Source organism: Artemia sp. Qi Xiang Cuo, chromosome 14 (assembly GCF_049724085.1).
Source record: "Artemia sp. Qi Xiang Cuo chromosome 14, ASM4972408v1, whole genome shotgun sequence".
Taxonomy (NCBI): domain Eukaryota; kingdom Metazoa; phylum Arthropoda; class Branchiopoda; order Anostraca; family Artemiidae; genus Artemia; species Artemia sp. Qi Xiang Cuo.
In genome coordinates this window covers 30,172,743-30,186,557 of record NC_142807.1, presented here as the reverse complement: position 1 = coordinate 30,186,557, position 13,815 = coordinate 30,172,743, and the positions used below count along the sequence as shown (strand labels likewise).

The 13,815-nt window shown below is 36.3% G+C and overlaps 1 protein-coding gene across 7 annotated transcripts in view; it reads left to right on the top strand.

Annotated features, from left to right (window-relative positions):
* Nucleotides 1–13,815, top strand: part of Wdr59 (WD repeat domain 59) — a 162,613-nt gene that overhangs the window by 99,636 nt on the left and 49,162 nt on the right. For all 7 annotated transcript variants that reach the window (XM_089100170.1, XM_089100169.1, XM_089100168.1 and 4 more), the window contains 2 exons: nt 12,131–12,245; nt 13,343–13,513. In XM_089100170.1, coding sequence (XP_088956296.1) covers nt 12,131–12,245; nt 13,343–13,513 — 286 coding nt within the window. The remainder of the gene's footprint in view (nt 1–12,130; nt 12,246–13,342; nt 13,514–13,815) is intronic.

Sequence of the window (13,815 nt, the reverse complement as noted above, 5' to 3'; positions counted from 1 at the left end):
ATGTAGCTGTGTTAGCTGTAACTCTTGTCGACAGAGAAATACTTGGAAGAAAATTAGAACACAACATCATAGTTAAAAACTCCTTATTATTTCCAACATCGAGATTCAAAAGATCATAATTAAAATCACCCGAAATAATAACCGGTTTTTTCAACGCTTCTAAATTTTTCGACAGCGGTTCAAAAACTTCAAAAAATCTTTTTGGGTTACCCGACGGAGATCGATAAACAGACCCGAAAATAAATGGATTACAGCCCAAAGGTACAACTTCAACAAAAATAGTCTGACATAACCCTTCATCAAATACAGACAAATCACTGAGAATACTAAAAGACCAGTCATCACGAATATACAGCATCTGACCTCCTCTCGCATTCTGAGACCTTGTACGCGAAAAAAAACTTCATTTCCCGGACAGATCTAACATTGTAAGGGGTGTATTAGCAGACAAAAAAGTTTCGCAAACTCCAACAACGTCTATAGGACTAGATACAAGCAAGAGTTTCAGTTGATTCAATGCAGTTTATAACTCCTGGGCATTTACATGTAACGATTAGATCGGAAAATCACAATTTTTTGTTTTATCCGATAGAAAGTCGCCTGAAGAACTAATCACATTAAGGTAGATACATAAGGCATATCTTTATCACTTCCGGTAGCTGAATTTAGAATAACATCTAATTTCAAACGAGAATCAAGAAAACACCGAAAACGATCAATAAGCCAAAAAAAAAGAAAAGAAAACTTCACTGCTTTTTAGTTTAGACGACAGGTTCATATGACACATTGCTAATCTGAACTACGGCGGAAATCGTTTTACACGGAATGATTTGCGAACCGCACTTGACATAAACTACACCTCGTAAAGTCCATACATTTTTCAATTCAAACTTACTGCGCGTAACCTTGTAGATTTCTTGCCTTTCCCTGGTTAGAGCCTCATTTACATAGATTCGGGAACCTTTTTAAATTCTTGCGATTGCGCAGGATCTCAACTGCAGATGCCTCAGTAAAAAATGTAACTTCAATCGTAGTTTTATTTCCGAGGCACCTCCCAAACGCCTTGCACCCTTGACAACGGATTTATCAAGATTTAGTCCCATTTTACTGTTAAGTCGAGCTAATACTTTCTCACCAAGGTGAGGCAAATCACGCGCGGGAGAGTCTATCCCAGATACAATGACCTTAGTCAGAAGAAAAGACTGGTTTCCAGCTTAGTTTCAAGCTTTTGGAGCTTTGCGCAATTTTGAAAAATTCTTGCCCGCAAATCGCCAAGTGATTTCTCAATCAGTTCAAATTTACCCTTGAATTGCAGATCAATCACCTCATAGACAGCTTGCGTAAAAGTATCAAGAAAATCTGGCTTAATCTGTTTCACCGATGAACTTCATATGCTTTTGCACTGATCTTCCACTCTCCTACGAATATCACCCTGTATGCCGTCACGAAGGTTAACAATTTCTGACTGCATCAAGTCAACCGACTCAGATAAATCCCCGGCTAAACCTTTCGAGTCCTCCGTACACAGCCTTATCGCTCGCTGAACATTTTTTCTGCCATCTATCAGCGCTTCTTTATATTTCTCCGCGTAAGCCCATATATTCTCTGACGTTACTGTCTTAATTTCGTCAGTTCCGTAACAGCAAACTTCATAATTAATTTCATCATCTTTGACAGGTATCACCCGCTTAATTTTGCAAGGCCACAGCTTGTAATATTTAAATTGAGCAAACGCCCGGTTTCGCACTTGCATAGCTTCGGCAAATGACAAAATGAAAAAAAGCAAAATCTCTCTCAATACGTCCGCACACCTTTTGTGTATGAATGTCTAGCAGCGACTGATGACAATGGGCGGGATCAAAAAAAGATAGAGCTGAAAACAGCCAATGGAAAATTTACCAAGTATCCAAGTTAAAATATCCAAAAAAGTACGATATAACTCTCTTGTGTTAACTAGTCAATGACTGAATGAATACTGTTGAGTCCCCTCCTCAACACCCCGCTCTTTACGCTCAAGCTCTAAAGAGCGATAATAACCTAAGTTTGATTTTTGTTCCAGTTATTTAAGAATTACTCCTGAATCACAAATGCTGTTTTATTAGAATAATAGCCTCTTTTAAAAGATAAAAAAAAACTTTAGCGTCAGAGCGAGCTATTGAGGAGAGGCACCCTCCCTTAAATACCTAATATTTTCTGTTCGTTATAAATTTTAAGTGTTGCTCCTTACTTTTCATTAAAAATAAATTATTTTTTTATTTAGTTTCTGATTGTTTTTTGAATAACGGTGAGATTATTTTCATGGAATTTCTCTTCCCCCATGAAAAACTCCTCCATGGGAAGATCCCCCCACTTACAACAACCCCCCCCCCGACCCCCACCAGAAAAAACCCCCCCAAAAACGTTTGTATACTTTCCAATAACCAATACTATATGTTTACAATGGGCAAAGTTTATAACTTGTAGCCCTTCTTCCGGAAACCATTTGGGACTAAGTCGTCCTCAAAGACATAGTTGTTAGACTTTTTGACTATGCTGAACAAAATGACTATCTCAAAATTTTGATCCGGTGAATTTGGGAAAAAAGTGAGCGGGGGAGTGGGCATTTTTGCCCTCTATTTTATTTTTCATTTTTTTTTTTTCATTTTTTTAATCCCACCTCCTCTCCTCTCGGTGACATAATAATCTTTTTCTGATAATTTCAAAACTTTAATGTCACTAAAAACGACATTAATTTTTTTAATTCGTTATCCAAACAATATTGATGAAAACACAGTCTGCTACTATAAATGTTTTAACATGATCAAAATTTTTAATAAGGATTATTAGCCTTCATTATCATTTTCTGTATTTTTATCCTATATTTTCATTTTCTTTTTCCCTTTCCTTACACGATCACCCCTGGAAAAAAAAATAATAAACACGCATCCGTGATTTTTCTTCTGGCAAAAACTACAAGATTTCATATTTTTGCAGATAGGAGCTTGAAAACTCTACAGTATGGTTATCTGATACGCTGAATCTGATAGTTTGATTTTTATTAAGATTCTATGCCTTTCAGGGGGTATTTCCCCCTTTTTTCTCCGGATCGTAAATTTTGAGTGGCAAGACTAAACTTGACGAAACTTATATATTTAAAATCAGCATAAAAACGATTCTTTTGATGTATCTATTGGTACGAAAATTCCATTTTTTAGAGTTTCGGTTACTTTTGAGCCGGGTCGCTCCTTACTTGTAGTTCGTTACCACGAACTTTTTGATACTACCAACGCAAGTGAAGCTGTCCACTTGATTGATCTTTTCGTTATTCAACGTCACCTTTTTATCTTCACTTGCTCCTATCCTTAGCGACTTATTCTTTTTAACATTAATTTTCAAATCGATCCTAGCAACCTGGACTCGCAAAATTCTAAAAGTTCAATCATTTTGCTCACACTTCGATCTAGGATGCTTAATTCATCAGCATAATCTAATTCCAGGAAAGTTTTACTTCCCTATTTGATTCCGTGTTCCCCCTTTGCCTTTCCTGTGCTCCTTAAGACATAGTCCATAAAAATGATCCATATAAATAGACATATAACACAAAACTTCTTAACCTCTGATTTCATACGAAACCAGCTACTTAACCTCATTTCCTACCTTAGCTACAGCAGTGTTATTCTCTTACATAGCACTAATAACTTTAATGTATTTGTCTGGTATACCATACAATAATAAAACCTTCGTTAAAGCTCTTTAAGCGGTTGAATCGAACGCTTGTTCATAATCTATAAAACTAAGGACTAAAGGTGTTTGATGACAGGTACTTATTATTAACATAAGAGTGAAAATTTGGTCGACACATGCTCTACCCTTCCCAAATTCTCTAAGAAAATTGTCTACAGCATCTCTAAGCCTAAAAATTATCATCATACAAAGTAATTTGCTATCTACAGAAATCAGGCTAATGCCTCTAAACAAAGGTTATGCAGGGGTTTAATTAGGATTTTTCCTAAAATCACTAGGTACTTCCCCTTTTTCAAAAATGATTTTCATAATTATGAGTAGCTAATTTCTAACCTCATAACCACCATTTTAAGAAAATCATTTACCACACTAACACTACCTGGGTCCTTATTATTATTTAATACTTTTAGTACTTACCAATTCTTCCTATATAAAAAAAAAAACTTCCATCACATCCAAGGTGTCACAAACTTTTTCTTTTTCCTCCATATCGTTTCGTGTAACTCTATCCCGGTTTAGCACATTCTCAAAATCTTCTGCCCTATCTGTAAATTTTTTTTAAATGATCTCTCTTTAACTCTTTCCTTGTCACTAATTGTGGCTCCGTTCCTATCTTTGACTGGGACAAGTCCAGATTGAATTGTCCCTCTCAATTTAGTAAAATGCCAATACAATATTTTACCATTGGGCCGTCTAGCTGCATTGTCCAGATCCCCGAGAATTTTATCAATGTCCTCGACTGAACACCTCCTCAGATCATATTTTAATGCTTTCTGCACTTCCTTTACATTCCTTTTGTTTTCATATGATCTATCACTCAGGTAATTCTTGTACAAGCCCCTTCTCCTCTCTATTAAACATAAGCATTAATATTCTTTGCTGTGTTCCTAACGTTCTACCCTAAGACACCGTCAGGAACTTCACAAATTTTTCTGCTAGAATTAGTCCATCCATATTCTGTATAGCCAAATTTTAAACTCTGTAGATTAGTATTACACTGTTCCTGGAAATTTTCTGTCAAATTTATATTCTGGAATCTACCGACGTCATACCTTCCCGGAAGGTAGCTACCATTCCGAAATTTCAGTTTTAAATCAACCCTAGACCCTGCTAGATGGTGATCTTTACTTTTAAAATCAATATCTAACATTCTTCCCTAAGACACCATCAGTAAATTCACAAGTTATTAGCCTAAAATTTCAAACATCTTCTACACTGTCAAATTTTAGACTCTCCAGTTGGGTATTCAACTGTTCCTGGAAAGTTTGTCTCAAATTCTTATTTTGGAATCTACCAACTTCATAGCTTCTCGGAAGGTAGTTACCCTTCCGAAATTTTAGTTTTAAATTAACCCTAGACCCTACTAGATGGCGATCTTTACTTTTAACATCAATAACAAGATTCTTATATACTGTAGCATCTTTTATTGATCCTAACAGTTTTTGGTTTATAATAACATAATTAATAAGGTTAGCTGTCTTACTATCATGTGAATACCATTATAACTTATGAGCCATTTTATGACCAAATACTTTATTGTTTATAGCTAGACTGTTATGCCTATAACATTACAGCAGTCTGTAGCTATTAGTGTTTTCTTTTCATACACCGAATGTACATAGGCTTTGATACCATCCATTTCTATTTGGGTCCCTGATGTGGGTCCCAGGACACTTTGGATTAAAGGGGTAATGAGAAGGCAAATGAAACAGCTAAGGCTGGGACATCACTGAGATATTATGGTCCACAACCTTTCATCACAGTTTCTCAGAGTTACTGGAAGGCAGCAGTGAGCGGTTGAAGCAATGAGAGAGCAGAAAAAAATTGGCAAAGGAAGGTAGTGTGTAAGGAAACTAGGAAGTACTCTCGAAGTTCAACCCCACCCTGACTAAATATTTTCTACAACTGAAAAGATCCGAGACAAGAATGGTTACAGAAGTCATTGAGGAGGATATTATTAAAAGACATGGTATGGAGTTTTTTGACGTGAATATAGTCAAAGAAGCTAAAAGTTTACTGTGGCAAATAAGTGCACCTGAATGGGATTGCCCAGTACGTAAGGGGAACAATGCACTTTCTAATCATTTTAGTGACATTATTTCTCTGTTAAGATCTCTTGACAGTAGTGACACTTTTGCACCTACGTTTGTGATAAAGCGACCTACAGAGGTGACATGTCTCCCTGCAAATGCTTATACTTCTTTACTCTCTAAGTTTAATGAGCTACAACAAGTGGTTGTTGAAATGTCAGGGAAATTTGACAATTATCAGTTGAATTTTCCTCAACTTCCGAAACCTACCCCAGCAATTGACACTCATACGACAGTTATTGTTTCTAAAGGGCCTTCAGATCTGTCTGATCCGATTAAACGCAAATCTGTTCTCGATCAAATAGCTGGGTATGAATTAGTTTGTAGTGTGAAACCTGTTAAAGATAGATGGTATGTCAATATTGATAAATCTGCAACTGAAGATTTTTGTACATCAATTCAGAACTTTATTGCTGGAGCAACAGTTAAAGTACGATCCAAGCGCTTTTTTGGGATTCTCAGAGGTTTCCCAGTTGATGTTGACCTTTCAGTTATTAATAGACTGCAAGGTATAATAAGTGCAAATCGACTGGGCCAGACTATGTCAGTCAAGATGGAATTTGAAGACTCCTTCACTCAGTCTGCTTATTTCAAAGAAGGAATTAAAGTTTGATATGAATTTTTTCGAAGTCACGTATTTAAGGAAATACCTAAATGTTGCTTCAACTGCCAAACATGAGATCACGTTCAACGTACTTGTACCAGCAATGTCCCGAGATGTGTCAGATGTACTTGGTCTCATCTTCCTACTAAGGATAGTCCTTGTAGCGCTGCTCCCAAGTGCGCTAACTCTGGTAAAAATAATACTTCGTATAGCTTGTCCTGCTCTGTTTCTAAGGAACTAATGTCGTGCTCCCACTTTTTGCAATGACTTTGGAGTTTTCAATAATATCGTTTAATATTAATGGTACTAAGGATAAGGATTTCGTTATTGATGACTTCGACTATGGTTTTGATTTGGTTTGCATACAGAAGCATCTTCTTACAGACTTTAACAGGAATTTTTTGGGTCGAAGATTTCATCACGAAGTGTTCTTTAAAACTGCCAGAGCCCCAAAAAGCCGACCATCCGGCGGGCTAGCTTGTGTTTTTAAGCACAAACCTAATTTGCTTTCGCCGGTGATTTTTTACTCGGATGAGTTTTTTTTTGGCTGTTCGTATGGGCACTATAGTTTTCATTAATTCTTATCTGCCTTATGATGACTGTTCCTCTAGATCGATGGCTAGATTTGCTAAAGCCTGTAACACGTTGAACTTTCTAGTGGGAAAAATTATTTCTTTTTCTCTAGATTATATGATCATTGGTGACCTCAATACGGATATAAATAACTCATCAGTGAGATGTGATTTGTTGTTGGATTGCCTTCCATCGTATCATATTATACCAAAAACTCATCCGTATTCTTATATTCACCATTCAGGCAGTAAGAGCAATATTGATCACATTATTTTCTCACCTAGTATTATTACATCAATAGTGTTTGTACATGCTGAAGAACAAAACTTATACCATCTCCCTATCTTATTTACTCTTACGCTGAATTTAAACCCTACTAGTTTCTGCAAAGTAACCCAGTCTTCAAAATGATTTGAAAAAAGTAATTGGAAGAAAGCTGATGTTCCTCTTTATGCGTTTACACTAACAAGGCTGCTGTCTGCTATACGAGTTCCCTATCATCTGCTTCAGAGCTCTATACAAATGAATTGCAAAAAGGACCTGGATTGCTATTATAATCAAATAATTAAATGTCTAAAAGATGCAGAGGCAGTTGCAGTGCCGCTGCAACGTGTTAGATGTGGTACACAAAAACCTATTTGGTCTTTAGATCCTAATTTAAAAACTTTTAAAAATAAAGCTAAGTTTTGGTTAAAAGTTTGGAATGAATGTGATAGACCGCCCTGTGGTATTGTTTCTGACCTTAAGCGTAAGACCCGCAGGGAATATAAAGAATATCTTAAGTCTATGCGTTATCGTGGTATGGATTTTCCTGTGTCAAAGAGAGAATGGCGAAAAATTATTAATTCTGAGTCGATTAGAAGTGATGTGCCAAGTAGTGATTGTCTTCCTGCATCTGCTTGGCATGACCATTACTGGTCTATTTTTTCCAATGTTAATTACCATGTGCATTCTTTATATACTCATTCTCTTTCTGCTATTTTTAGTACCCCTCTATCTCAGCGTCTCTGTGTTCCTATTTCTCTTTCATCTGTAATTGAAGCAATTAAGAAACTTAAATCAGATAATCTTGATAATGATAGTCTATCTAAATTTCACCTTTTATTAGATTGCTCCCCCCTTATTAACCATATAAGCCTACTTCTCCAGATGTGAATTTGTACGTCTAGTTTACCTGAGAATGTTTTGTGTGGTACTGTCTCTTTAATTTTAAATAAGGGGAATTCTCCTTTTATTTGCTCTTCTTACCGACCTATTACTGTCTCTTGCACTTCTAGTAAAGTTCTTGAGCATGTTTTAATACCTTTTGTGACTAATAATATGCTTGAGAGAGATAACCAGTTTGGATTTAAGCCCGGAGTAGGTTGTCAACACGCACATCGTGTATTATCTTCTTTGCTCCTTGAAAATTCTTCTAAGGGAAGGAGTATATATCTTTGTACTTTAGATCTATCTAAAGCTTTTGATAGTGTATGTCATAGTCAGCTTTTCTCTGCTCTTCGTGGTTACGGTGCCAATCTGTCGGTTATTTTGCTTCTTCGGTACTGATACTCTAATTCTTTTCTTCGGCTGAAATCTGTGCCTGCATCTAATATTAAATTGAAAAGAGGTTTAAGGCAAGGTGGAGTTTTATCTCCGACCCTTTTTAATTTGTGTATTTCAGGAGTTCTGGCGAAGATTTCGGCTACCTATCTCTCCGGTTTTTCTGATGTTTCCTACCTGGCTTACGCTGATGATCTGCTTCTTATAAGCCGGACTAACACTGGTTTATCTAACATAGTTTCTCGTGTTGCTACTTTTTTTTCAGACATAGGCCTTTCTCTTAATGTAAATAAATGTAAATTTTTTTCTTTTAATAACATTTCTAGTACTTCCCTTCGTTGTAGTGGCTTTACTATCCCTCTCGTAGATTCTCTTCGATGGCTCGGTATTTCTATTACTAATAGTCTTCCGAGCTTGCGCCAGCGCACAGTCTCAGATATTAATATGAAAATTAAATTAGGATATACTAAGAGTGTTGCCAATAGAGGTAAATATAATAAACTCACGTTAGCCAAGCTTTACTCAACTTTTTGTGACCATTCAATTCTTTTTGTATCTGGAATTTTTCTCCTTCTGAAGAAAACTGAGTTGAAAAGAACCCGGATTAATTATTTTTGATTTTGTAAATTTTTGTTGTTTCTTCCGCTTTGGACCAAAAACCGGGTAGTTATTGATAAATTTCTTGTTCCCCATATTACTGAAAAACTGGAAGCACTACACAGAAAACTTTCAAATACTGCTTGTATCCGTTTTTCTCCGCATCATCACCTTATCAGGTTTTTTCAGTCGTAAGTTATTTTTCTTTTTCTTTTATTTGTTTTGTTGTTTTTCTCTGTTTGGTCATTCTAAAATTTAGATTTTTAAAGAGTGAGTAAAAATCCAATAATTATAATATTAATGCCTGCTTATTATTTTGTGCATGTTGTCAGTTTTTTTTTTTTTTTTTTTTTTTTTCTCTTTTCTCCCTCCTTTCACGTTATTATTGTTTTTTTTTCTTTTTTTTTTGCTCTCGTTTCTTTTAAATTATTATGTGTTACGCTGTAATTTGGTAATTTTTGATTTATATATTGTCTTGTGTCGCATTTTTTGTGTTTTTCCTCGTGATACTCCACGTATTGTACCTCTGTATAGTGTGGGTTAAAAATAAATAATAATAATAATAATAATAATAACAGGAATTGGAAATTTCGGGAAACATCATTCCCGAATAGGGAGGGGTGAATCCCCATTATTTCAAAAATGCGAGATGGCCACTGTGGAAACAAGAAGGCATCTGGTAGAAGAATATCCAGCTAGGATTAGACACCGGCTTGAGATATTTCATAACGTTATTGTTAAGCTGGAGGACATAGTAAGGGAAGGAGAAGTCCGACAACTGGCAAGATATATGGTAAAAGTGAATAAGCTGGGGAAGCCGAACACATCATTGCCTCCTTCCTCCCCCCCCCCCCCCCAAACATAAATAGAGCTTAGTTTTCGCGGTGTAGAGGCAATGGGCCTTGAAGACCTAAGCCTCGACCCACTGATAGTGGGTCCACCCCTCCTAATAGTAATAATCTATTCCTATTTCTACCGACCTGGGCATTAAATATCCTGACAAAAACACTATATCTCTACCCTGTTTAAGTAAAACTCATCTTTAAGTAAAACATAAATAAGTAAGTAAAATTCATTTATTGAAATAAACTAAAATTTAAGTAAAACTTTAAGCGAACTTCCTCTGAGTCACTACCATCTCCTTCAGCCGATCCTACAGGGGCATATACTACTATGACTGATACCCTGCACTTTTTAATCATATAATGAGCGATTAGTATTCTATTATCAATACCTTCCCAACCTAAACAGGACTTTGCAGCTTTCTTATTCATTATGAATCCTACTCCCTGTCTATGTACCCCATCCTTCCTGCCTTAGTAAATAAATTCTATATCACCTAATCTCGTATTTCCTACCCCTAGAATATAAATTTCTGAAACTTCTAATACGTCCAATTCGAGATGTCTGAATTCTTCAGTCAAAATATCGATACGATTATTATTTTAACATCGTAACATTCTAAGTTGCCATTTTCATATTCTATAATTCATTGAAATTATTTTGGTCTGAGGAAAAGCAATGGTCCAAGAACCAGCATAGGACGGGGACCAACACATCTTTTCAAGTCTACACAGAAGTGCTTAAGATGGCTTAGAACCGGGCGGCAAGAAGCCCTTAGGACCTCTAGTTGAACGGAGACTTTATGCAATCCTGGACCCATCTTGTTCACAATATGGTTTTTAGCACTTGGAGATGCTCTTCTATCAACAAGAGTCGAAATTCTGCACACACAATCACAAGCCTATTATCTCCTACTCTTTATATATTCATGCCTATTAATACTATGCTACTACTGCGAGTCAACCTATAGTAGATAATTTAGCTAGGAAGAGGTTTTTTTGGCCCGAATACACCCACCAAAACAGACCAAGCCCAGAAGAAATATCCATTAATCAAAATCCAGTGCAAATGCTGTGTCGTTTACTATTTTATAATTTCCTCGAAGGGCACCTCTCCTCAAGTGGAAATAAAATTGACCGTATGGCCCCCAGTCTTGTGGGTACCCTGACAGGTTCGAGGCAGCCTTTTACAGAGGCCGTTGTCCATAGATCTGGATATCAACTCTGTCGCAGTTGTCCTTCTGTAGAAGATCCTCCCACGATGGTGTTTTATATCATCATGCAATTTAACCCATTGCTGGGACAAGATTTTTAACTAATGGGACGTGTCCATACGCTGGTGGCCCCTGCTGAGTTTACGTTCGAGGGGATTCTTCCTCTTTTGCCTGTATTTACGGCCCCTGGGTGAGGTTGCCCCAGTTTCTATTATGGACCCTCAGGGACTAGGTCCCCCTTGATCCGCACCTCCTATAGAGGTACCCTGCATATCTGTAGGGCGTTCCCGTATCCACCACCTGGGGACGAGCTGAGTGGTCTGGGGGAGGTCCCCACGGAGAAGTAGACTCAGACAAAGTAAACACGACATAAATAATAAAATAAAGCATGTTTGGACATCGGTACTATCAAGACTTGAGTAGAACAAGAATATACGCAGGTTTAGAATCTAGATAGAGTTAGTAAGTTTTCTGTATTTCATTTCCTTCTATTCATTCTATATTTTTGTTTTCGGTCGGAAATTGACTATTCGCACTTTGTGAAATATGAATTACAGGATTTTAGTAGATGGCAGGGAAATCGAATTTTTATAACGATGAATAATGACTTTGAAGTAATGTATTTTGAAGTAATGTAACCTAATTTGTGTTGAGGCTACTTCATGTTGTTGACATTTTGAAGAAGCTACTTTTCAAATGTTGAAAGACATTGAGTTTAAAGTGGCAGATCAACAATAATATTCAAGTTTTAAGTGAGTAGGGGATAATTTGCTAGAAAATAAGTTTGATTAGCAGCTGATTTCTAGATTTGTCAATTTTGCTATATATTAGATTTTGACTTTCTTTATCTACAAATTGATTTGTCTGCTATATTAATAAAAAAAAATTAATTTAAGAAGTAGGATCCAGTGGTTTTAGTTATCTTTCATTCGAGTCTTTTTTCAGGAGCCGTATGTCTGAAAAAGACCTTGGATCCCCAGGGTCCTTACAGCCCAAAACTCTCCTGCAAGAATTTGCATTAGTCAATGAAAGTATCGATGAAAATCTTTTTATAGAAGAGGTAAGGTATATGTTCCTGAAAAGTGACATCGGATTCAATAAGGTCAAGCACTTTTTTATTTATCATGTGTGTAACACTACTGCCAAGAAAAGCAGTCTGAAATAAAATAGCAGCAGTATTTTATAGCTGTCAGTCAGTTTGATTACCATACATACATGTAGAAACTGCGATTTCATTACCGTTGCGCGAATACCATTGCCCTGAAGGTTGCATTCCTTTGTTGAAAATAATTTAACCAAACGACCTCTTCAAAGATCACAAATTACCTCCCTAGCACGCTTCAAGAGTAGTATATGATAAGTGACTAACCTTCAGTTTTTACTCTGATATTACTTTTTCTCGTTAAATTCTCCAATTGCATTGAAGGTTGTCTTGAAATTCGTTTCTTCTATCAGCTTCTGCTTCCAACAGTCAGTTTATACTTTAAACATTTTCTAATAGTTTTATAAGCCAAGTCTTAAGATCCAACTAAATCACGTATCGATTTTTGCTCAGAGATTTACGGAAGGGATGGCTACTAAGTTCGTGGCCCTTACCCTCAAAATGTTAGTATATTGCAATTTTTCCATAATTTCATGAAATTTTCGAGCTTTTTTGCTATTTTGGAAAAATTAGACACCCCTCTTCCTCCTCTAAATTTGCCCCTTCCTCCAGACTGGGTTATTGGATTTGGTCAAAATTATGTGGTTTCCTCTTTACATACTCATTGTCAGTCTATAAAATGTGTTAATACCTGCTGTTGTTATATACCTGGGGGAGTCTCTCAAAGAACATTTATATTCCCCCCCCCCCCCTGCTTTCTAGTAAGGATGAACCGTTCTTTTAAAAAATTCTTAAAATTGATTCATCCTTTTCAGGATTTCTCAGAAGTTTTTAATATACTTCCTTTCTATTTTCTCATTTTACACCCTGTTAGCTTTACCTATTACTTTGTTTATGTTTTTAAGAGAGCTATTCTTATACTTTGAGTTGAGGACCCCCCCCCCCCCCCTCCCTCTCTCAGGTTGAACTTCTAGGTATTATATTGTGTTTGTGTCGTTAGCATATGCATTATATGTTTTAATATAACTGTGTAAAGGTATTTCCTATTCTTCTAGTTAGACGCTGAGAACCGGATTTGTCGAGTACGAGCTTCAAGTAGCTCTGGAAAGCGTCAAGTCGTGATTCAAGTTCAATTTCCCGTTGCGTATCCTTACTCTCCTCCCCCGTCCTTTCAGTTTTGCCAAGGCTCAACTGAAGATCCGACACTTAAATCTCGAATTTTGAAAGTAAGTATGAGCCTTTGCACAGTCGTTCTTTTTCATGTTAATTTTTTTATTGGAACTAGTTTGTTATTCTTAGAGTTTGGGTTTAACTAGTCTACTTGGAGAAAATAACTAAGCTTGTATTGGAACCTAAAAAAGGGATGCATATTGAAAACGGGGAGTTTTTTTTTTTTTTTTTTTTTTTTTTCTGGTTTAGGAAAAAATTTGCCTGATCTGAAAATGAATAATAAAAGTAATTCTTAATAAAATTTTTTTTTTTTAATACAATACTGTTTGAGACATTTCTTTTTCAGCCTAATAAGATC